The 25,426-nt window shown below is 40.3% G+C and overlaps 1 protein-coding gene across 1 annotated transcript in view; it reads left to right on the top strand.

Annotated features, from left to right (window-relative positions):
• LOC147666166 (uncharacterized) overlaps positions 1-25,426 on the top strand; it is a 161,585-nt gene that overhangs the window by 18,232 nt on the left and 117,927 nt on the right. The window contains exons 3-4 of the mRNA XM_086949251.1: positions 9,666-9,732; positions 22,700-22,819. Of these exons, the coding sequence (XP_086805377.1) occupies positions 9,666-9,732; positions 22,700-22,819 (187 nt within the window). The remainder of the gene's footprint in view (positions 1-9,665; positions 9,733-22,699; positions 22,820-25,426) is intronic.

The raw sequence follows: 25,426 nt of genomic DNA, 5'->3' as shown, positions 1-25,426 counted from the left end.
GCTCACGTTCGTCACTAAACAACCACTCGTAATTGGTGAGCCCAGTATTGAAGGCGCATTTCTGCCATGCCCAAATCCCTTTCAAACATTGAGTGAGTACATTCATTTAATACAATCCAAGAGGGTTTATTTGCCCAAAGAAAACCAATTGTGTTTGTACAAAATCTCTTCTGTATCTATTAAGGGTAATTTTGAAAAATATAAGGACCCTGAGATTAGAACCATTTTCTATAGGGCGCCCCTGCTTAGTACAGTAATGGGAAGTGTATTTCAATTCAATGTGTCTGGTTGTGTCTCTTCCCACAGGGGTGATATTTAATGCCCAGCATTGCAGGGGGCCGCATGCAAAGACTCACCACACCATCGGGCAGCCGTGAGGGAAACAGCAGTGATTTTGGCAGATAGGGAGCGCCGGGAGACTCCCTGAACTCTGACCCTGTTGCTTCCACGTCATCGGGCAGCCGTGAGGGGAACGGCACTACATCCCCCAGAAGCCTCGGGGGCGGCGGCGCACCTGTGACGGGTGCAGAGCGCCAGGAGGCGCTACTTAACATCTCGCGCCCTCTCGCCCCGCGAGTCGCGCCCGTGGGAACGCCCGGGGCTAAGCCCGGGCAAAGGGCGGGCCGTCTGTGGCCGTCAGGGGCAGGAAGAGGCAGGGCCAGAGACCCTGTGCAAATTATCCGGTGACCCTCATCTCCCCGGTAAAGTGACTGGAAGTGCTTAAGGACTAATTGTAACTGCTGCGCCATTAACATTGGGTGTTGAGTCCATTGGCTTAGTTTGCGAATAGGTTAGCTCTCATTAAAGTATACTTGTATTCATGCCGGGGTCAAAGAAGGACAAGGCTATTGTGGGGGCTGGCTCCATTGACAACTTTTTAGTAAAAATGGTAAATAAGATCAATAATGATAGAAGGGCTTCCCTGGGTAGAAGTAATCTTTCAGATCAGGAGGGTCCTTCCCCACCCCCGGAGGTTCTTTCAGTGACTGACATTGTCACCGATATCGGACCCGAGGTAGTCAACGCAGTGGAAGCACTGATTCACTGGGCTCCAGATATAGAAGTCCTTGACAAGTCTCTCTCGGATTCGGAGGAGGAGGTGGTACCTGCCCACACACACACTAGACCCGTTAGAACTTGCAGGAAGCAGCAAAGCAAAAGGGGGGGAAGGCACACTTATAAAAGAAGGGTAGATACCCATCTGCCAGACAACCACACCTCCCCTGAGTCAACTGCGACCTTGGAGGGTAAGAACGAGGCAAATATAATCCTGAGCCCAGATCAGTTTGGCTTGTTAATTCGTACCTTAGAAGCCAAATTCGAATCAAAACTAGCGGAATCTCTCCAACCTCTAGTGTGCAAGCTGGATAATGTTACCGCAGAGGTAAAAAGACTAGGAGGATTGTTAGCGAAACAGTTAGCCCACATAGATAAGGTTAACACCCCACCCCCCTCTACTAGAATAGACCCCCCTGAGAGTGGTGGGAAGAAGGTAGCCAAGGTGGATTAAAAAACGCATGCCTCACAACAGTCTACCAGAGTTGACCTAGAATCCCCCGGTCCTTCTGTTCCACCCCCACTCCCACCAGTTAGGTCAGTAGTACACCCAAAGCCAGGGCCTGTTACCAATCCGATTGCCGCCCCAAGTAGGAGAAGCAATTTTATGAATCTCCCCCCGGATTGTGCCCCCTATGTAATTGTATTGGCAAACGTCCCGCCTCAAAACTCGCTTTCGGTTGAGTCACCTGAGTAGTCACATGATTCCCTCAAAAATAAAGTTGTATCTTGGTTGAGCTCAAATTGTGGTTTTCCCACAAAATATGCAAAAGAAATTATCACAACGAGGAGGGCAAATTGGATTGGTCCCACACGCAAAACCAGTAGCGGTGATTGCGTGATAGTAAATTTTAAATAGCCTCAACATGTGGCCACAGTCCTGCTAAGGGCAGCCTCGATGACTAACGATGACAACAGCATCTGTGTGCGTCCTTTGGGATATTTTTATAATCATCTTACAGGAGCCCCCACCCCTAGCCTAGGATTGAGTCCCTTTACACCGTTTGGGTCTCGCTCCAATTGTCTAAGTCAGGGACTAGGTAGGGAGAACTTCTTTAGATTTGGACCTCACATCGCAACACATAACAGGTTTGACGCACTCTCAGGACTTGAGATGTGCGATTGACGGGGGGCCGGAGAGGGTATGGTTGATGAAGCTATAGTGGACCCTGCCCCTATGGCTCCTGTACCTTCTTCTGCTAACTATGGATATAAACCGGTAATGGGTACCCCTGACAAGGGGGATAAGGTCAGGCTGTTAAGTTGGAATATTGCCGGTCTACGGTCCAAGAGAGGAGACCCCAACTGGATAAACTTTGTAAAGCTATATGACATTGTCACCATGCAGGAGACTTGGGATATGGAATGCGATTTTTGGTTAGATGGCTTTACTTCATTTTTTGTACCTGCTTTGCCCTCTCCAGCTGGAAGGAATAGAGGGGGGCTTTTGATGTTGGTCTCGGTGAATGTAAAGGGTAAAATTATAAAGGTTGATTGCGCCACACATAATTTCCTTGTTATAGAGGTATCCTTGGTTGATGGCAGCAAAATACTCTTCGTAAACTGTTATAACTCACCACATGGCTACCCTGCTAATGAGCATTTAGTGTGGCTAACAGATTTTTTAAGTGCCTATAAGGAAAAGCAAACCACTTATTGTCATTTTATTTTGTTGGGTGATTTTAATGTACGTTTGTGTTCAAATTGTGACCTAATCGATCCAGATGGCCCTGACAGTATTCCCCCCCCGCATTTTGAACATAGCCAGAAGGGGGAGGTTCTTGAAAACCTACTAGCTAGTAATGATCTGTATGAGGCAGAGTTTTATGATAAAAGTTCACGTGTAGCTACATATACTGGAAGGGACTAAGAATCGATAATTGATTACATTTTTCTATCGTTAGGTCTTCTTAAATATGTGATTTTATATAATGCTTTACCCATGCCATTGAGTGATCACAACCCCGTGGGGATGGAGTTAGCTAATGGTTTCTCTCTACTAAATTCTTCTGTTACTCCACAGGCTGTATTACCAGTTAAAGCTAAAGATCAGGGGAGGAGGATAAAATAGGGACAGGTAGTTCCAGATTTTTTTTCCTTAACATAACGTCAATGGCTGCAGAAGATTTAAATATTTGTGTCAATCCTCTCTCTAAGGGTGAGGAGGTTTTAACTTCCTTTGAAGGTATCTGTCGGTTAGTGGCCATGAATTTAACAGCTAAAGGCCAGGGAGATAAAAATAGACCGGTAATGGGCTGGTTTGATAATAACTGCAGTAAAGCCCATAACCTCCTTAAAAAAGCACTTAACGCTCGTCCGAGGGATAAAGTCTTAGTGGTGCAGCTCAGAAAGGATTATTCCAGGGCAATCCAAGCACGTAAAAATTAATTAAAGTGTGAAGCTTGGGCCGAGCTCATGGACAAGGCTACCTTAAAAAATAGTGCCAAGTTTTGGTCAATTATTAATACCCCATTGTTCTCTCGTGACCAAAATGCGGTGTTGGAACTTAACATCCCTGAGGAAGACTGGCTTAGCCATTTTGAAAAAATCTACGGTAGTAACATGGAGCAGGAATCTTTTGAGGTCCCTGCGTCCGAACTCCCCTTGGCGCCAGTTAGATTTGATACAGTTGAAGTCATTAAAGCAATCGAGAGTACCGCGGGTCGAAAGGCCCCGGGCCCTGATGGGGTTCCCTCTGATATGTTTAAGGCAAACTCTTTGTACTGGGCTGATATTTTAACTAAAGTTTTTAATGCCTCAGCCATTGTGGGATTTCTTAAATCTTGGTCCAGAGCTATTATAATCCCCGTGTTTAAAAAAGGCCAGCGGGGAGACCCAAGATGCTATCATTGTTGGACTCCTCTATTAAAATCTTAGGGAAGGTTGTCCTGGCTAGAATAACATCTTGGGCAAATGGGAATAATATTCTGACAGATGTTCAATACGGCTTTAGAGCGGGGAGGAGCACGGAGGACCAATGCCTCAATCTTCACCTCATAATATCCAAGTACACAAGGGCAAAAAGGGGATCCATATTCCAAGGCTTCATGGACCTATCCACAGCCTTTGATCTAGTTAATAGATCAAGGCTGTGGACTATGATTTTGAAAATGGGCCTTGACTGCTCATTGGTGCCTTTCCTGGCGGAGTTGCATAAAGATCTGTATGCCGCCATAAGGATGACAACAGAGGGGAAATGCACAGCGAGTTTTAGGTCCTACAGAGGGGTGCGCCAAGGCTGTATTTTGGCCCCCATGTTATTCACGTTATACGTGAATTTATTGGAGGCTAACATAACAGCTGTCACTCAGGATATTCCATGCATGGGGGGTACGCCAATTCCGGTGCTCCTCTATGCCGATGACGTGGTGCTGATAGCCAGGACCCCGATTGCCCTGCAAAAGCTGCTTGATTCCTTTGGAACTTTTATGTCCAGTCTAGATTTGGTGATTAACAGTGGCAAATCCCATACAATGTCAGTGGGTTGCTCTAAAAGTAAAGATAAAACCTTTTTCTGTGGCAGTGAGGTTATCTCTAGCGTAAAGGTCTTCACCTACTTGGGTGTAGTATTTGATCAAAGGGGTACTTGGATACCACAGCTAACATCCAAAGCGAATGCGGTGAGAAGTTCTTCCTCCGCAGTTTTGGGGTTCGCTAAAAGACTAGGGGGGAAACCCACAGAGGCGATCCTGGCTATTTACAAAGCCAAGACAGTCTCCATTGCAAGATATGGGGCTGCAATTTGGGGGTTTGTAAAACCTGACCGCATCCAAACGGAGGAAAACAAATTCTTGCGGTCATTGCTTGGCCTACCTCAGTCAACAGCGACATACTCCCTACACCTTGAGCTAGGACTGGGATACATCACAGACATGTTAAAACTAGCACCCATCCTGTTATGGATTAAGCTCTGGCTAAATATGAACCTTAGTCTTAATCATAAGATCATAAAAGATTGTCTCAAACTAGATCACATGAGGGATATTCAGTGGTTGTCCTATGTAGAGACCTTGGCTGTGAAACTAGGACGCCCTGAGATTTTTGCTAGACCAGAATCCCTGTGTAAAGCAGATCTAGTGTGGGTGAAGATTAACTTCACTAGGCTCTGTGTTGCCGAGCGTGAAGCGGATGAGCTAGGTAAACCCTCAGTGAGGGCACATGTAATGGTAACCACATCTCCTGAGTTGGCTCCTTATTTGTCAGTGGTGACAAACTTTTTCCATAGATGGTTACTGACAAAAATTCAGTTTCAATCAAATCCATATGGTTCTTTGGGATGTGAAAGGTTGGTGTAGGCTTGAGGATTCTACTCCATGTAAATGTGATGACCAGTCCGCCCAGGACACTGCGCACTTTTTGTTTTTTTGCCCCTGGTATTCCGAACCCCGGAATCGGTTTGTAAAACCAATGCTGAAAGAGATGAGATTTTCTCAGTATAAGCCCGCATTGCTATTTCTGCAAATGATGGAAACCCCCGTAATTATGTACTGTATCGCCAGTTTTCTGGCTGCATCTGTAAGAATCAGGAGATCAAGATTGGACTCTTAACGCTGAAAGCTAACTATTCTGTATCATGTATTTAAATAATGGATTGTTGGGCTCGAATGGAAATGGAATTGTGTAATTGTCTTTTTATAACGGGTTTTAATTGCCATTATGACTGAAATTGTCTTAATTGACTTTTAAACATGTTTTAAATAGTTTTATAAATATCTAGTATACTTTTATGATTTTAATTAATCGAATAAAGTGGTTTTGACTTGACTTGACTTGACTTGCAGGGGTCCGAAACGAAGTGTATTCCAAGGTATTTGAAGTTAGATGTTCGGACAGCAAATTAAGTACACCACTCATAAGTTGTGTGGTACCTGGGTGGATTTTAAGAAACGCACGCTGAAAACAAAATTGCACAGATGTTTCTAGGAGACATACCAGGCTATCCATATTCACTACTGGAGCAGCGCAATTTTAGTTCCATCCTTACTCGTCACAAAAGCGCAATATATACGTACAGATTGCAGCATATACTCTGTGTCTAACTTTATTGATAATAAGTATTCAAATGTACTACTGAAATGCTTTCCCTGGAGAACACTAGTGATTCTTAAACATGTGTTTGTTAACGTTTGACCTAACCGTGAAGAAGTGTAATTCTTCTACATATTTGCACTTATGTCTCAAGTTATGTTGCATTTATTTAAATGTGCTATTCCGGTGTAACCATGACTCAATTTCCTAAGTTACATTTTTACTGTTGCACTTATTTTGAAGTAAAACATGCATATATAATCATGTATTCAAAGTTCACATTTAGTGCTTAACTAAACCTACTTGACGAGGCCTACATTTCGAAATGTATTTTTCTGTTTGCCTTTACGTTCTCTTCTCTGCCAATGCGGTTTCAAGGCTCTGTTAGTTAGAGAAAAGTGTATTATGTATCAGTGATAGGGGGGTCTGAGAGAGAAAATATTGGCAGAGATGTGGAGAGCTAAATTGGCTTAGGACGCCTCCTATTCATCATGTATCCGGAACGGTGTGATACTCAAGGTCGTTGTGAGTGTCCAGGTTTCATTGAATGGGAAAATCTGGATTTGTTGCCATCACAGGGTAAAGTTCACCACCATTGGTCCCTGGATGGATGGTGTGAGGACCGGGTGGCTGAGTATGCATCTGTGTGTTTTAATTAACATATACACATATATGTTAGTCTTTAGAGCAGATCCTTTGGACCTTGGGAGTTACAGACCTCTCTGCTTGCCCTATGCTTGCGAGTGTAAGGCTATATGCTAAACACTGGATTCCCTTTAGAGGATTTCTTCTGAAACCCACACTTTGCTTCCACCTTCCTGCATTTCTAAATTCCCAGCTGAACTTTTCTTATGGACCCTTTTGTGGTTAGATATAAGGCTTAGGCTTCTTCTTTAGAAATATTCATGTTTAGCAGAGTTTATCAGAGGAACACCGAATTGCATTCTTTCTGTATCTGGATTATTCTGACTGCAGTCTTTATTGGCCTTCTGTTGTCAAGCCAGAATCCGTTTTGGCGCTTTAACCCCTTGCGTGCTGATGACAGAATGGTTCCGTCATCAGCATCGGTTGAGCTGTGCTGATGACGGAACCGTTCCGTCATGACTCCGCCCGCGCAAGGCGGAGTCAGCACAGGCGGAAAATACGCCCGCACGCAAGGGGTTAATATACTTGTTGTAAAGCTCCACGTTCATAATATTTACTCTGCCTATTTACTGGATTGATTATTTGGGTGTAATGAACTCACTTAACCATAGCCAACGATTCCTGCTCCTTATTGTGTGGCCAAATGGGCTACACAAATTTTAAATTGTTTTATTGCATGCTAATCTCTTTGCCTCGTTGTCAACCATAACTGGCTATTGCATGGAAATGTGAACCGCGTTCTAATGCACCATCACCTTACTCAGGAATGCTATCTGATTATGGTTTTTGATTATATTCTGCCTCTTACCATTTTAGCTCTTCTTTTTTCATTATGCTGGTTAGATTCCACACCTAGAAATGCGATGGTAAGCTAAAAGAAACTCATTGCCTGGGGCCATATAACTGAATGTTTTAAGCATTTCTGCTATGTGTGTAACAAATAACATTTTAAGGCAAATAATACAGGAGCGTGGGATGGCAAAAAAGGACCTGAAGAAGGAGCTCGGAGCAAGGTCTAGCATTTTGTGGAGCTACCACGGTTAGCTTCATGTTCAGTGAGGACAGCAAGAAATGTCGACTGAATGACCTTCAGGCTGCTTTGGGCAGATTGGCTAGGTATTAGATTATAGATTCTGTGTGATGCACAATTTAGAGCACAGTCTCTAGGTCCTATTCCACTAAATATACTAATGAGAGTTATGTAAACCTCCAACCTCCACCATATCTAATAAACTGCTTAAATAAAGGCACTCAGAATACATATCTTAGGCTCACATTAATGTTAACACCTTATTGAAGGTCAGTCCTGGATGGCATCTTTATAAAGGGACCTGCCAGCTCTGTGACAGTAGGAGTGAAAGCCTACCACACATTTTGTGTTTATGCCGCGTGCCTGGTGCACATACCCTCAGCTCAACTTTTGAAGTCCTCTTGAACAATCTTTTACCCAAGCTATTGTTTAGGGTTATCATGTATTTTGATTATGCAATACAGCTACCAAAAAAGGTAGAGACCTCTTCCACTATATAATGAATGTTTTCTGCCCGAAACCTATCAATGTGAATGACTATGTGTGTGCATTTATTGTGGTTTATTATTTTAAATGTTGCCTTTCTAACACTTATTGTACAATGTTGTCATTTATTTATTCATGTATTATCTGCTAGTAAATAGCTGTGCTATCATACATTTTCACATGAACTTTAAATCGTAAGTGAATTATTATTTTGTAATGATTTGTATTAATAATTCCATAAAAGATTATGGCAAAGTGTGAAGCAAGCTGTTTTCACATTTGTTGCTTTTTTACGTGATATTAGGTATCGAAAATACAGGAAAGTTGATACTAGGTATCATGTTGTGTCAGTTTGTTCAATGTTCTTCCTTACATAAGCATAACTCATAGCACAAAAAAGTATGCACTATTTATTTTAGTTAAAAATAGTAATGGACAAAGAAATCTCTATTAGACATATAAAATGCAGAATATATATTGTATGTTCATTTCCTCTAGTTGTTCACATATTTGCATATCTCTATGTAGCATGTCATGGGGCACAATGTATTTGCTTCATTCTACCACAGTTTATGTACCAGCGCATAGTTTCTTTAATATGGCTTCAGGACTGGAAGTGGTATACATGACTAGTCCCTGCCACAGTTTTAGGCTGACTGGTGTCTTAAATATGTGAAAAGCCAAAGCAGCAGTATATAACTTCATTAGAACGTGGTAAATGGTTGTTTGTGACTGTAACTGGAAGGGTGTATGCTGATTTTGCCTTTAAATGTAGCAACATTTGATAAAATTCCTAAAGTAAACACCAAAACATGACAAAATAACACAATACAGATCAACATTACACAAATAAAACACAACAGAGCACAATATAATAAGACAGTCAAAATAGAATGCAACACAGCATGCAAAGTGAATGACACCAAGGCAGTGCATGAATGTAGTACAAAAACATTACCACCACAATAAATATGCACAAATGTTCTTGTCAAGTAGTACCACATCCCGAAATCTTATTCATAATACATTGGTAAAAAGTGTTTACACCAAGCATTGTTTTATTTACTACCAAGGACATGAGTTAGAGCCTTCCAAAAATGTGTTGTGATCCGGCCCCACGAGTCCTATTCTGAAACAAAACTGAATCCAAAATGTTGGTAGAGATTATTGCAGCCATTGGGTGATGACTGGTGAGGGTGAACTGGACAACGCTGGGTGAAGAAATGTACAAGCCTGGTGGCAATTACAGAGAAATCAGCAAAGTTCTTTTTAGTAGTACTAATTGGAAGGCATGATTCTATAGAGGCTAAACTGTAAATGATATTGATTATATGGCTAATTCTGCAGCCCCAATGCCGGTTGGCTGCCACTTTGAAATAAAATGGTTTATTACAAACATATTAAAATATTCTCCATACAGGTGTGCAGATTATCTCCAGAGACGGTGGGAAGCGCACCAGTATAAAATGAAAGTTGAAAAGCAGCTGGTAAGTAAACACTGAATGGCAGAGAAATGGTGAGCCCAACATGCTATTCGATTCCAGGGCTTGAAGAGATTAATTATGTAAATTGGTCAGTGTATTGATCTATTGTTTTCAAATTTGTACTCTGCCATTGTGTATTTAACACTTTCTAAGAGCTGCTCCCGTAATAGAAAAGTGGTCCCTCTGGCTATGTATTTTGTGCACACTGAACTATCAAAAATGGTGTTGTTTCCAGCAGAGATGCTTCCTGGACTGTGAGAGTGTTACTCCAGTCGAGTTGGAAAACACTCTCTTTTTGATACTTACACATGTCCAGTTTTATGTTGTGTAAGCCAACCATGATTTTCCTTCCATACAACCACTGACCTACATTCAGGACTAAGCAAGTAAGGGGTGAGTAGAGGTAATGTAGTCATACATATAACCACCCTTTTGATGCTCTTCTGCACCTTAAAAATATCTAGGCTCTTGTCATTCTTCTGTCCACCCAACTGCCTCTCCATTTCCATTTGTTCTAATCAGTTTATTGTCATTTTGGTTATGCATTTCTCATGTCCCCAACTTCCTCTCCATACCCCTATCTACGAGGAAATATTTGCAAGCCTGACCTGTCTTACTGCCACCCACCATGTGCCTCTCTTTGGTTCATTCCCTCCACACTCACCCACAAACAATGATACATACCCACCTATCATACCGTTCCCCTCCTTCTACGTTCTCCTTTTCTCCTTCCTGAAGCAGAGAGTGAATCTGATACAGCAGAACGGTGAGCGCCACTGCACACCACACCAGCTCTACCACAATGACAGAGCAGCTACCCGGCTACCCGGCGTTAGCTCCTTTCCCCTGCTACTCTTGGATCTCTCATTCCCAGCAGCAACAGGGGAAGAGAGAATTGGAGATAGTGCAGCAGCACCCCACCTCACCTCTCCCCTAACCTTTGAAAATCCACAGGATGAATGGTAACCTTACAGCAGGCAGCGAGCATCTGCCTTCCCTCCCGTTCCTTCAGTCTTTGGTGACCTGAGCACACATGAGGATAGATGACAGTACAGCCCCTGCCCCTGGTCCATATCCCCAGAGTGAGTTGACTTCTTAGTCTGTTGTGACTGCAGCAAGCCTTAACCCACTCAGGTCTAAGACGATATGGGGTTAGGGATGGCATCCCTATGACATGATGGCATTTGAGAAGCAACTTGATTGTCAAATGCAGTGATGTCACCTTGATTAAGTCTCAACATTAAGTGAAAACCCAAGATGAAATACCAAAACATTTCTATGCATTTTTGGGCAAGGTGTAGTGAGTTGATATTGTCTTGTATCAAAACGTGCCTTGTACCAGTGACCTTTTATCCCTAATAAAAGATCCTATCGTAAGTCAGAAAGATCTTACCGTCTCGCCAAATGCCTGTTGCAGCCAATTCCCAAATCACAAAGACGGAGTATGAAATGCGCGTCCACAAATTTTTCCTATTCGAACTGCCTTATATAAATAGTTTGAGATCACAGTTGTGTCAATATAAATCATTGAACTACAGCTGCACATGCAAATCTTTGAACAAATGATTGAACAGATATCAACACCGGGCGTGGTGCGGCATCCAAGTCACAAAGAGGCAGTTGTCCCTTTTGGACAGCTTCAATCTTATAAATGGTGGCAGGCGGACTCGGGGGTATATGACAGTGGCGTATCAAACCATTGCATCAATCAATCAATCAATCCATCAATCAATCAGTATTTGTAGAGCATGGATATCACTAGCGAGGGTATCCAGGCACTGACCTGCTGGACTTAGTTGAAGAGCGAGGTCTTGAGTCTCTAACTGAAATCTGACAGCAAGGGTGGGGTGGACAACATACAGGTGGCATTAAGATTAATAAAAAAAAGTCACTTACCTTGCAGACTTGCCACACGACGTCCTTCTTGCTCAGGTGTCTTCGCTCCTGGAAGCTCCGGACCAGGAAACTTTACTCTCCAATCCTTGCACGTCTCTCAGCATGAGAGAAGCATCAGGATTGGAGGGAGCGGCCTCTTGCAGCCCTCCTAAGAACACTGGAGGCCTGCATTTTCTCTAACCTAGCTTTCTATGACAGCTAGGTTAGAGAAGTTTAAAATGCGCATGTCTTTCCTCCACGACGCAAGACGGTTAGACAAAGAGGCATGCACACTTTAAACATAAGTGCAGCGCTCCCTGCTGCCACTTGGCAGCACTGGCCCCGCCCTGTTCTGACACTGGTTTCAGGACGGGTTGCTTCAAAATAAAATGGTAATAAATAAACTTTATTACCATTTTATTTTTGAGCTGCCATGGGGCATTTGTTTTTAGGAGCAAGGGACGCTCCTCTGCTCTCATGGAGGAGCTGCTCCTGATAAATACACAAATTGTGGGCTTTAGGTTGGTGAAAAGTCCCAATGAAAACGGGACTCGCAGGTAAGTGCTTCAGGGTTTATTGAACGAGATACATCAATGTGACCGGCAGAGATAACAACCAGCCAGCTACTGCCAGGACCACCCCCAATATTCTCATTACATCTGAGCAATGGATGGCAGGGTGGCTCACGCGCCCACATTCTAGACACAGAACCCAACACAAAAATAGTGATGTAAGGAGCGTCTAGTCCACAAAAAATCACCAATCAAATATTGAAGTCCGTGTCAGATTTTTTCTTTTTAATTTCTTTTTTCGTCAAAAGTTATTTCTTTACAGTTCGAAGCAAGAAAATTTCAAAATCCAAATTCCAACATAAATGTTCATCAATCCAATGCAATGATTATTTCATCCAGATCAATAGTTTAACACAAAAAGAACAGCCTTAGTTCAAGAACAGCCTACACGTTTTGTCCTCCTTAGGACATCATCAGGGCTGTAAAGTAAAGAACAAAAAAATCACAATCCAGTTCTTAGCATATCAGCAAATAACTATTTATCATTCCATGAGAACAATATTATAATAATAATATTAAACCATTTTTGGATACCCATAATCATCCTGCCCACATAACATTCTATACTGAAATCGTGTAATACATTATCCACCCACTATGTCAACATATCCCCCATGCTCATCCAAATCACATAATATTCAAACAATACACCCTTCGATCCAAAATGAAGATACCTCATCAAACTATACAGCTTATAAATGCTGGTATTGCATCCTTCTTCACTTTGCACAATAATGTATTCTTCACCCTAATCAAGTACAACTAATCCAATTCCAACCCAAGTAATACCTTATCAATATTATCCTTCTGTTTTATTGCTTTTCAAAACCGGAACCCCTATATAGTAAAAGAGCTGCCCTGTTACCAATAACAATTATGCGAACGATGATGTGGTTCAAATAACCTCATATCTATCCTACAGTTATAAACTGGAATTCATCCCTAATCAATATTCCTTTGTTCCAATCATTCCGATCCCATACTTTAGTTCAAGAACAGCCCAAGTCCTAATTCCAATTAGTCAAACACAAATAATCATAATTCTCACAATTTAAATCCTAATTATTCATACTCCTGGCTCCGTGATTAAGTGTCCTGAACTCTTATTCCAACATAAGTCTGCCATAATATAACATAATAAGAAGAACACTCGCATCAGAATACTGTTTCTAAGATAGTAACAGTGTTCACCTGTGAAATATATTCAAACCCCTTTATCTAATTCTCACCTCAGTCTCCAAAATGTCCACTTCCTAAGTTGAAGCGTCGCTGACAGCAGATCCTGATAAATCTGCTGTAAACTCAAACCCGCGCCATTCCTTCTTTTTAAACACTCCAACCACCAATCCCGTTTGCGCGTTTCCATTCCCTATTAACAACACAACTTTTTCCAATGCGGTCCGCTATGGCAGCGTTCAATCAGGATTTCTCTTGTCCTGAAATACCAATATTGTCCATTCATACACTCTATTTTTCAAACACCTGGTTCCCATTCTGGTCCTCTACCTTCTTTCAGCTCCTCACTGTTCTTTCCTACCGGAAACACTTCTTTGTCCAATCATAATTCACCACCACATTATTTACAATTCGGGTGAAAACAGGCATCCCATGAGAGCCTTTTCCTAACAATCAGCTTCTTGCCGATCCACATATTAAATACCATCTAACAACTCAAAGCTATACGGTCTCGATCCTTATATAATGATTCAGGAACCTGTGTATATATTATGTTCCTAATGACCCGTTACTCTTTAAAACTTTTCAATATTACCAACGATCACTGCCAATTATCACGACTCGTTCAGAACCGAATATTGCACTTTTTTTATTAACATAAAGTCCCCACAACCTTCAAACTTAGTCTTTAAAATGGCCCAATTTAAGCTAAACGTATATACATTATTGCTATTAATACAATCTGTAATCTATTTTAGACCCGAATATATGACTACCCTGCCTACATCAGGGAAAAACTGTATCTACATTCCGACTCTCAAAGGTTCCTAGCCCCACCAGTCACACCCTGTCAATTTATGTTATATGTGTGTAAAATATCAATATAATCAATTTCTGGTGATACCACTCATAAACGTATATCACTTCTAAACGGTTCCGATGCTGAGTACTACGTAAACATGTTAATTTCCAATTGAAGCATGTCAATTATTCCCTAATTATTACCCAAAGTGCACCTCTCTTCTCTCCAACATCAACTACAGTCCCCATATGTTATACAATCATCCAACCACTTTACTTGTATGATTTACATTAAATCAAAAAAAATACCCCAGAATACTCATTAGATCATCATAAGGATATCACTCCATTCATAAAGCATCATTACCATATATCCGTCAATATATGTACTAATGATTTCACTATAGAAAATAATGAGGCTCCGTGTCACTGTTCAAACCTTTAGTCACAGTCCTACACCTACTTATCCATCTGGCTTCCTGCTGCCTGATACTCAGTTCCCAATCCCCCTCTCTTTTTCTAGGAATAATCCTTTGGATACCATGGAACATTATGTTATCCTGCATGCTATGTTTTTCTCTAATATGCTGATGTAATGGTTATCTACCATCATGATTGGTAATAGCACGCTTATGTTCTTGTATTCTCAATTTGAACATGCGTTTAGTGCTACCAATGTACACTTTTTTACATTCACATACAATAGCATAAATTACCCCAATACTGTTACAATTGATAAACTCCTTGATAACATATCTTCGATTGGTGTTATATGAAACATCCTTTGTTCTATTAATTCCTAAACCACAAAGGCTACATGTTCCACAGACATAGAATCCATTTGGAGGCTTAGGTAGCCAATTGGAGTCACCTGTTTTTATGGGCTCTATATAGTTCCCGGTAACCATTTCCTTAATTGTCGGACTTCTTTTAAAAATCACCCCTGGTTTGTCACTTATCAAATTCATCAAACCTGGTACACCGTTCAACAATTTCCAATTACCCAAAGCTTTAAAGATGTTATCCTTCTGTGCACAATATTTAGTTACAAATGCCAGTCGTGCTTTGGAGGAGTCTTTACGATTTTGTTCCAGGGTAGATTGTCTCCTAACATTCATTACTCTCTCCCTGGCTTTTATTAAATCTTTGTTCCTATAGCCCCTCTGTTGAAGCCTTAATTGAAATTGATCTAATTCAGTCCTAAAATCATCATCCTTACTGCAGTTCCTGCTTATTCTGATCATTTCCCCAAAGGGGATTCCTCTAATGACTGACACCGGATGGGCACTATCTGCTCTTAGTATGGAATTAGTAGCAGTACTTTTTCTATATAGTTTACTCTTAATCATGTCCCCATCCACGAGCAATTCTACGCCCAAAAAATCTATTCTTTTGGCATTCTGATTCATAATGAAAGCATCATTAAAATCATTAATGTTCACGTAATCAAAATATTCCATCAGTTCAATTTGAGTACCCTTCCATATCATTAAAATGTCGTCAATGAAACAAACCCAAAATAAGATATGATCTGTCCATTTGGATGCTCCTCGGCTCCAGTCATGCTGCCTCTGAAACCAACCCATAAATAGGTTCCATCAGATCGCCTGATCTGATGGAACCATTCATCTTCGTAAAGAAAAAATGTATTAGTTAAAATCAACATACTCATTTCCACTAACATTTTTGAATGGTCCCTAACACTCGCACTATGGCTTCCCAAAAAATGATTCAAAGCCTGTATTCCTTTCTCATTGTCTATGCATGTATACAATCCTACTACATCTAGTGTAACTAGAATCAGCCCTTCCTCCCATTTACCATCTTGCAACTTATTCAAGACGTCCATAGTATCCCTTATGTAGTATGGTAAATTAACTACTAAAGGTTTTAAGAAAGAATCTACAAATTCCGACAAATGTTCCGTTACATAGACTATTGGTCTCCCTGGAGGGTTCGTTCTAGATTTATGCACTTTAGGCAAGATGTAGATCAAAGGATATGTAGGATTGGCCACATTTAGGTACTTGTATTCTGCTTCATCAAGTAAACCTTCTTCATTCCATGTAAATAATTTCTCAGTAATCCGTCTAGACGCCTCTCTTATAGGATTCCCTTGAATCTTCACATAGCATGTAGTATCATCTAATTGCCGTTGTCGGCTTCTCGAATCACTATCCCGTCATCAGATATCAAATCCCTTAATGCCACTCGCTCTTCTCGTGTCAAATTGATATTCCACCCTTTACGTCCTCGATCCTCTAATTTATGAAATTTTTCCAAGGTTTTTTCAACATACAAATCAATTGCAGCACACTGTATACCCTGAGGTGTGAATTTACATTTTGGTCTTAAACCACTTGAACAACTATAATCAGTTGAGATATTCAGCATAGTGGCTACATAATCCACTCCCAAACCCTCACCCTCAGTTATTGACATCAGCAAGTGAACATCTTGTAGTTCAAGAATTAGTCATCTCAGAACACCTAAAAATAGATCTCACATTCATTGGTTTTTCCATTGTGGCAAAAAACCTTTTTAATTTCATTTTTGTTGAAAATTTAAACAAATCTATTTCCAAATCTGTATAATTACACACATTTTTTGGGCAAAATGACAATCCTTTTTTCAAAACAAGGAATTCATTGTCTTTCAATACTCTATCCGAAAGATTTATGACCTCCAGAGTCTCAACCCCACCATTGCTCAAATGTATAACACAAATCGGGCTATCTATTTTCTGACCTTGTCCGGACTTCTTTCCCTATTCTGATACTTCCTATGTTTCCGCCCCCTTCTTGTGCTGCAGATCCTTTTTTCCTTCCCCTTTTGAATCTCAAAATTTCCTCGGCAAAAGAAGAGCTTTTGGATGGTATACCTCCTCCTGCTTCCAATGGGGGTGGCTCATCAGTAGATGAGATGCTGGAGCTGCTATAATTAACTGAAATTAGTTCGCCCTGCACCCCAGTTATCACTGTTTGTTTTGGTTTGGCCACCTCATCATATCCTTTGGCAAATGTGAAGACTCTTCTTTGGTTATAATCCCTTTCGTATCGTCTGATTTTACTGAGTTTTTTATCCTTAATCTGTAGTTGATGTCTACTGATAACTTCTTTTAAAATGCCATCATTTTTGTCAGTTAATTCAGTCAAATTAATTTCCTTAATTTCCTTTTCAAATTCCACAATCTGTATTTTAAGTTTCTCGACTTTTCTATCTGCATTTTTAAATAATATATGCATCATAGTGAATGAAGAAGCATATACATTTTCTTCCTGCTCTTTCAGAAGATCCTCATCGAGGTCATCGAAAGTGGAGACAATCAATATCCTGAGTCCTCTTGGTATTCTCTTTAAATCAATGTAATTTTTAAGGGTCACTCCATCCCACCATTTTGATAATTCTAATTTCTTAGGCTTTTTTAATTTAAGAAATGTTTCCTTTAAGCTGCTAGTGGGTGGATCCTTTCTTACACTAGCACTAGTATTTTTACTCTGTTGGAATAGTTCCGCCGCCAATTTCTCCCGGTCATCCTCCATGATTAATCAAAGTATTAAAAACATTCCACTTCTCCCATGCTATACTCTCCTAAAACAATCAATAACTAAACGACGGTGAGGGTAATACTTAGTATGCACTGGTGAGATATTTCTATAATAGTCCAATAAAGTCCTTATTAGTTTGGGCGCTCTACTTCCTATGGCCCACCGTTGAAACATGTACAGAACCCAACACATCTTTCCTTTTATAGTAAACAACAACAAAAAAATTCAAATTGATAAACAAGAAAATTATATTACCATGCCCAATGTGTTGTCGTCTATTAAGTACGCAGAAGAACATATTGCAAAGAAAGCAAAATTACATTCCCATTGAAATGACACATTGCCTCTTAAATTGCCTCAGACACTGACATAATCTTGAAATGAGAAGGTGCCTTCCTCACTCTCACAGACCTTCCTGAGTTTATATTCTAGACCTGTGAGTTTCCAGAGGCACAATTAAACTGTTCATTCCCTTGACTGCATTTTGCTATTTGCTTGGACAATTTTTCCTTATTCCACCTTTTGCCATCACTTAGCTTCACCACATTTTCCTTGACTACCTCAATCTCCAGTGGCTGGGAGAACTTGGAATGACCCTTCGCCACAATACCTGGTAGTTTTACTCTCACCCAATACCCTTTGTTAGAAAGAGATTGACGTCTTCCTTTTGTAGAATCTGCCTTGGCATACTTTCTCTGAGCCTTCTTTCAGTTCTCCTTGACACGCTCAAGTTTAACATGTAACACTTTGAAATCATTCATCCAATGTCTGACCTTTTTGTTAGCAGCTACCCTATATTCAACAGAACAAAAGGTGAAACATTGGTGGTAGCAAATGGAGTAGTGCGCAATGCCCACAACAAATCCATGAGCTCCTTCTCCCATTTCAAACCAATAGCCACTGAAAATTGAAAGTTTTCCTTGATGATCCTGTTGTAGCATTTTACTAAACCATTACTATGGGGATGATAAAGAGAAGTAGTAATATGCTTTATTCCCCAATGATACATAAATCTTTGAAATTCCTTGTATGTAAATTGCACCCTTGCCCGTGACCAATTCAACTGGGGCACCCTCCCTAAAAAACAAGGATTATAAAAAGGCCAGCACCTCCCTCGTGTTAGCTGATTTCATGAACTGGACCTCTGGCCAACTTGTGCCATTATCCACCAGCACCAACCCATATATACTACGTTCATTCAGAACATACATGGGCCCAATGATATCCAACCCTAACTCAAACCATGGTTTATCTGGAACAGGAATTGCTTCAACCGGACTGGAAAAAGTCACTTTAGTCTTGTCACATGCCACACACTCCCTGACAAAATGCTCTACACTCCGATCCATTCCCGGCCACCAGAACAACTCCCAGATCCTCCTCTTCATGTCTAGGACCCTTGGTAGTAAACAGATTCAACAAAGACTTTTGGTCAATGCGAATGATAAACTCCAAACCCCACAAATAGTTCCTGAAATGACCCATTCCCCACCAGGAGGCGAAAGCTTCTCTCTCGATAACTGGGTATGTCGGCTCCACTTCTGTCGATGCCCTAGATGCGAACGATACAACTACCTCCCAGCCTTCCCTTTTCTGCAACAGCACAGCACCCACACCATGCTGACTGGCATCAGTTCCCACAGTTGATGGTTCCTTGGCAACAAAAGGTTGAAGGGCAATGGCATTCCCAAGTTCACATTTGACATCTTGAAATTCCCTTTCATGCTCTATGGACCAAACAAACTGCTGATTCTTTTTCAACAACCCTCTCATGTACTGTGTTTTCCCACTGCAGTTCGGAATGAACCTTGCATAAAACTCCAACATTCTAAAGAAGGAGCGCAACTTGTTCTGTGGGACGGAAACTCCTTGATAGCCCTAACAAGATCCTCCTTTGGTTCCACACCTCGAGCAGACAACTTGTAACCTAAAATAGGCTACAGCGTCCACAGCAAACCTACATTTCTCTATCTTAAGCGTAACCCCCATCTGTCAAAATGGACAAAACTTCTCATCATGGGACTCAATGTTTTTCCCATACACTAAAATATTATCCTGAAAACACCTCACATCCGGAACCCCCACAAACATCACTTCAATGACCCTCTGAAATACTGCAGAAGCTGATGCCAACCCAAAAGGTATTCTCTTAAACTTGTACGCACCAGAAGAAGAAATAAATGACGTCAGATGGCGGCTCTCCTTGTGCAAGGTGACTTGATGATAAGCGGACTACATGTCCAAAGTCGAAACAATTTTGCCACCCTTAAACGATCTTAACATTTCAGTGATATTGGGCAAGTGACATCTTTGCACCGAAATCCTCTCATTCAGGTCCGTTAAGTCAATACCTTCCTGGCCAAAACCACCTGGGCTAACCATTCGGAGCTTTTTATAGGTTCATTTATACCCTGTTGGCATAAGTATTCAACTTCCTGCTCCAACTCCCTCCTCATCGCAAGAGGTATCTGTCTGGGTTTTTGGACTACTGGCTGGTCCCCATCCTTCAAAATTAAGCGGTGACAGAATCCTTTGATCCTCCCCAATTTTTCACTGAATACTTCAGGAAAAGCTGTTTCCAACTTCCACCCTGAACTGCCCACACAGATTTATATTCTTCCTTAAGCAATATTTGCTCAGGATTTTTTGACCGAGATACATCAATGCGACCGGCAGAGATCAACAACCCAGCAACTGCCAGGTACACCCCCAACATTCTCATTCCACCTGAGCAATGGTTGCCAGGGTGGCTCACGCACCCACATTCTAATTACAAAATCCAACAGTCAGCCCTCTTCAGCCATTGCTCGTATAACGGTATTGCACATTTTGTATCAGCTCAAAGGAGTACTGTGCAGCTATACACATTGAAATAGTGCTTATACATTGTTGAAAAAAGAAGCTTGTCTATCACCTGTCATATTGAGAGGCTCCTTGCTTCAGCAGCCGAAGGACCTTCTGCAAGAGATGCTGCAGAATGGAGTGAGTGGCCTTCTGTTCACACTCCAACTATTGCATGGTTCTGAGTTTGCCAGGCATCTGGTAGCCAACTATCCCACCTGCTGACTTTAGAGACATTTGTATCATTGACAGCAAGTATTGCTTACTTTCTGCTGCTTATCCTTGTCGCTAAAAGTTGTGTTGGAGTTGGAGGGTAGGGGTTTCACATAGTGTGAAGCCCCCTGGTAGGAAGTGAGTTATTTTGTCATGTTAGGCCCACAGGTTACCATCACATCCTATTTGGAATCCATTCTCAACATCCTGTAATTCTGAGCAAATCACTTAATCTCCCTGTGCCTAACAAAAAGGAATGTGTCTTTCTATAACGAAACTGGTGCTCATGTAAAGCGCTCTTATACTTGATGTCTCGGGTCTAGTTCGCGCTATATAAAACTCTAGCTGTAATCAAGCCACAAGCTACATCACACAGAGATACCAGCTTTCCATTCATCATCACATTATCACAACATCCACTCTCCACATTTTACAGCATGCTCCTTTCCAGCAATGCATACACAGACACTTCATGTCAGTACACCATACACTTACCTTACATACAGAACAAACCAAACATGCCATGGGATTACAGACATCTAATAATGATCTGAGGTCCTGCACTCTTTCTGATGACTTCAGAATAACATGAAGTAACAACCTGTGGCACTGTCTCTGTGTGCAACTGGCAGCAATATGGAGAAAAGAGCAGATAAAAAATCATTATTTAAGGAAAATTGGGCAGTGGTGTCTTTCTTGAGTATGTGACATATAGGTATAAAATGGATTTTGTTGCATTAGCAAATGTGTCATTTTTGTTGGTGTGTTCAAATTGAATGTTGCAGTATAACTGAGTGATGGTGCGAATATGGCTATTTACTGGTGATTAGTGAATGATGGTAGAAATCTCAATGTTCTCTAATGAATACTGAGATATGGTGCAAATCTCAACAATTGTTTGGCTTAATGAGTGATGGTGAAAACCTGACCCGCTACTCCATATCTCTGAATGTAAGCCTGAAAAGAGGTCAACATCAATGATTCATGGTCAAAATCTGAACATGCACCCAGAACTACTAAGTGATTGGGCAAAGGAACACATCTAAACATGCAAAGAGAATGTTAGTAATGGTACAAATATGAGTATGTATTAAAGATTATTGAGTGATGGGAAAAATCTAAACAACAATATTAGTCACAGTTCCTTGACATATGGTGGGCATACTTGGCACATTGATACCCACTGCACTGTACTGCTTGCATTAAAGCAACAGGCATAATTCTTAACATATTATAGGCACTCTTGGGACAGCATCATTTTCATAATTCTTTACATATATATATTGTGGATTTTTTTTGCATGACTGTACACAGCCCCTGTGTAAAATTTGCACTGCAATGATATTGATAATTTTCTGTATTTTTATAACACTATAGCTGCTGCTCTTAAAAGCCTCAAACGGTAAGAATGGTTTAATGTGCCTTTTCTCACTCACTAATCCATTCAAGCACTCACAAATTCATCAAGCCAAAATTTAAGTGCATTTACATATTCCACCATCAATGAATTCACTCACCTTATACAGAATGATGCATTCATTCTCTTATTTATCCTTCAATGCATTTCCATATTCATGCAAACGCTGGCTCATTATCAAATTCTCCCACTCACCCACACAATCACATTTGAAATATCCAGGCCTTTTGGCTTCATAGTGGTTATTTACTTTTTCAGTACATTATTACCATGAAATTGCACTCTGGTCATGATAGGTATTAGTGCAAAAATGGGCACAAAACCATGTTGCTGTAACGCTTGCAGTGCAGCTTAGGTCTAAATGATCCCAGTAGTGCCACTGTGTTTCTTCATGGTTTATTTTTTGGGTGATATAGGGAAAGATGACTGAAGAGATAAATGAGCAAGGAAGATAGATGCATCTAAAAATATAAATGTTCTCCTTGCAAATACCATTTCTTACAAACAAATTTCTTTCACATGTACAGGGACTTCGTCCATCCACTGCTGATCATCACAATAACCACTTCCCCCAGCAAGAAATGAAGCAAGAGCAGCCAATGGATCAACAACAGCAACCAATCATGAAGAATGGAGATAAGGAACAGGTGAAATAAACACAAACAGAATTCTGCCTTCATTAATAATACTTCTCGAAATTGTTGTGAAATTCTTGTTATTTTTAAATGTGGGAGAGGACCTCCGTTTCTTTCATGGTCTTATGTTTCTTATAGAAGACCACCAAAAAACAATATATCTGTGTGACCGTTTCAAAGTAAAGGTTGTAAATGAAAGTTTCTGAGAGCTTGATCGTAATACCATGAAAAATTGTGATTTGAGGAATTGAATGTCGGTATATCTTTGTCTTCAAGGAACTTTCTCAGCGTATCTGGCAGTCATTCGGTATTTTGTGGTGTAGAAAAGTGTTTTAATGATAAAAAAAGGATAGCATGTAGATCTTCATATCATTCTCCAGATCACTTTTCCAGATAACTCCATTTGCATTACCTTTCAAACTGTGTAAATTGATATATATATATATATATATATATATATATATATATATATATATATATATATATATATATATATATATATATATATATATGTCTCCTAAGAGGTTAATTAGGGATTGATGTAATATTCCTTCCGGGTATGGGTATTCTCCCAATTGCTACTATCAGTCATTATCCAGCATCATTCTGCCATTACTTAGGAAGTTGACTACGGTAGCAGGGAAATGTTCAGAATCGTATTATGCAAAAAAGAGCTTGGGGCCGATATACAAAGCCATTTTGTGGTTGCAAAGTCTCAGATTTCCAAAAATCATAGGGTTTGAGACAGCAAAATAAAAAAGTCTAATTATTATCCACTAAACCTATTTTGCGATTCGGTAATAGGTTCCTGAATCACAAAATGGATTTAGAAACTCATAACGAATGTGACCAATCTTTTTGTAATCTGAAACTTATTTTGTGAACTGACATATGTACTAGTAGGTTCGTATACGAAATAAGGATTTTGATATAGTCACAATCTGACTTACCTAATTAATATTTATTAGGTAGGTCGCAAATTCCAATTGTAACATTCACAAAACTTGGATGTCTGTGACTTTTAATGGTATTCTGATGGCAAACCATTTATACATATGACACTGATTCCCAGTTAGGAAGAAAGGTACTCTCACACCATGCAAATTCAAAACTGCAAATCAGTAATCATCAGCAAACCTGTTTTGGGGATCGGTAAAAGTTTACCTACTCCTGCAACGGGTTTACTACATAAGAAGTACCTCTTTTGCAGATGCAAACACTCCTATTTTGCAAAAATGGTTAGCACACCTGTCACAAAGTCACTGTTTGTGAAAGAAAACATTATAACTTGTGAGAGAGTCCTGTTTGAGTATTGTGATTGGTTGCCAATTTTAATGGGAAGAGCATGATAGAAAAATATGGTGCAGTATAATTACAAGATGGTTGCAAAATACAAATTCAAGGTGTTCCAAATGAGCTTTCAGAACCCTAAAAAATGTTTAGTACTCTTCAGACGGCATAGGACTTAGATTGCACAGGGTGGCTGTAGAGGATAAAGTGCTAACTGGATTGAATTGTAAACCCAATTAATAACTTGGAAGCCTTTCTCAATAGTAGTGCAGGCCAATCAGTGACAAAGAAGCTTATGCCTATTAGGCTTATGCATATTCCCCTGCAAGAGTACAGTCTGAGTTCAGTACCCGAGACCTCAGCCTGCTATTTTTTATTGTGAATATGTCATTACCATGCTTGCCTTTCCAATGAAAATGTAAATAATTCCTAGGTAAGTGTATAAATATATATGCAACATTAATTGTGGGTAAAGGTTACAGTGCCCGGTGCTTAACTCTCAGGACACTAGTACCTACCAGTGTGCTAAGTATAATACATAAAAAACACAATACTGAGATAAGTAACAGTTTCAGACTAAAGAATTTCTTGTGATGAATTCTTTATTCATTCACATCGTTAATTTCTTATGGAGCCAACACATGTTTTGCGCACACTGTGCTTCTTCAGGGTTTATGCGAACACCTTATTCTCTTTGTGTGATTTCCCTATGTGTAGTTTGTTCCCCAAGTTGCTTAATATAAGGTCTTCAATCTCTATATTGTTACTTGTTTTACATGTGTATAGATTAATAATGTATCTTCCTGTGCGTACCCCCAATTCTGTAATTTTATGATTATCTCGACAATGTATGGCGGTAGGGTACATAGCATCACAATTCTTAATTGCCCGTTAATGTTCAATTCATCTGACTTTATATTTCCCCACTGTAGAGCCTATATACATCCTACCACATATACATGTAATTGCATATTTGCAAACTACAGGTGTTGTAATTTATAAAGGAAGCAATATAATACTGTACTCGCTCATTACTGTCTGTAAATGTTCTTGTTTAGTCTGTTACATACTCACAACAGACGCATCTACTGCATGTGTGTGAGCCTTTAGGAAGCATGTTAAGCTATATGTGTTCCGCTCCCACACCTTTTTTGCTATCTTCATAGAGCGCAGTATCACTCAGACTTAGAAGTGTTCTCAGAGTGGGCGCTTTCCTATATACCACCACCGGTTTTGATGGTAAAATCTCTTTTATATCTGGATCAAGCCTTACTATGTCCCAGTGCTTCTTTAAAGTCTTATCGACTCTCTTATTGCCCTCGCTATATG

The sequence above is a fragment of the Lissotriton vulgaris genome, unplaced genomic scaffold (genome assembly GCF_964263255.1).
Source record: "Lissotriton vulgaris unplaced genomic scaffold, aLisVul1.2 SCAFFOLD_769, whole genome shotgun sequence".
NCBI classification, from domain to species: domain Eukaryota; kingdom Metazoa; phylum Chordata; class Amphibia; order Caudata; family Salamandridae; genus Lissotriton; species Lissotriton vulgaris.
Note: the sequence above shows the minus strand (reverse complement) of the source record. Positions and strands in the feature narration are given on the sequence as shown.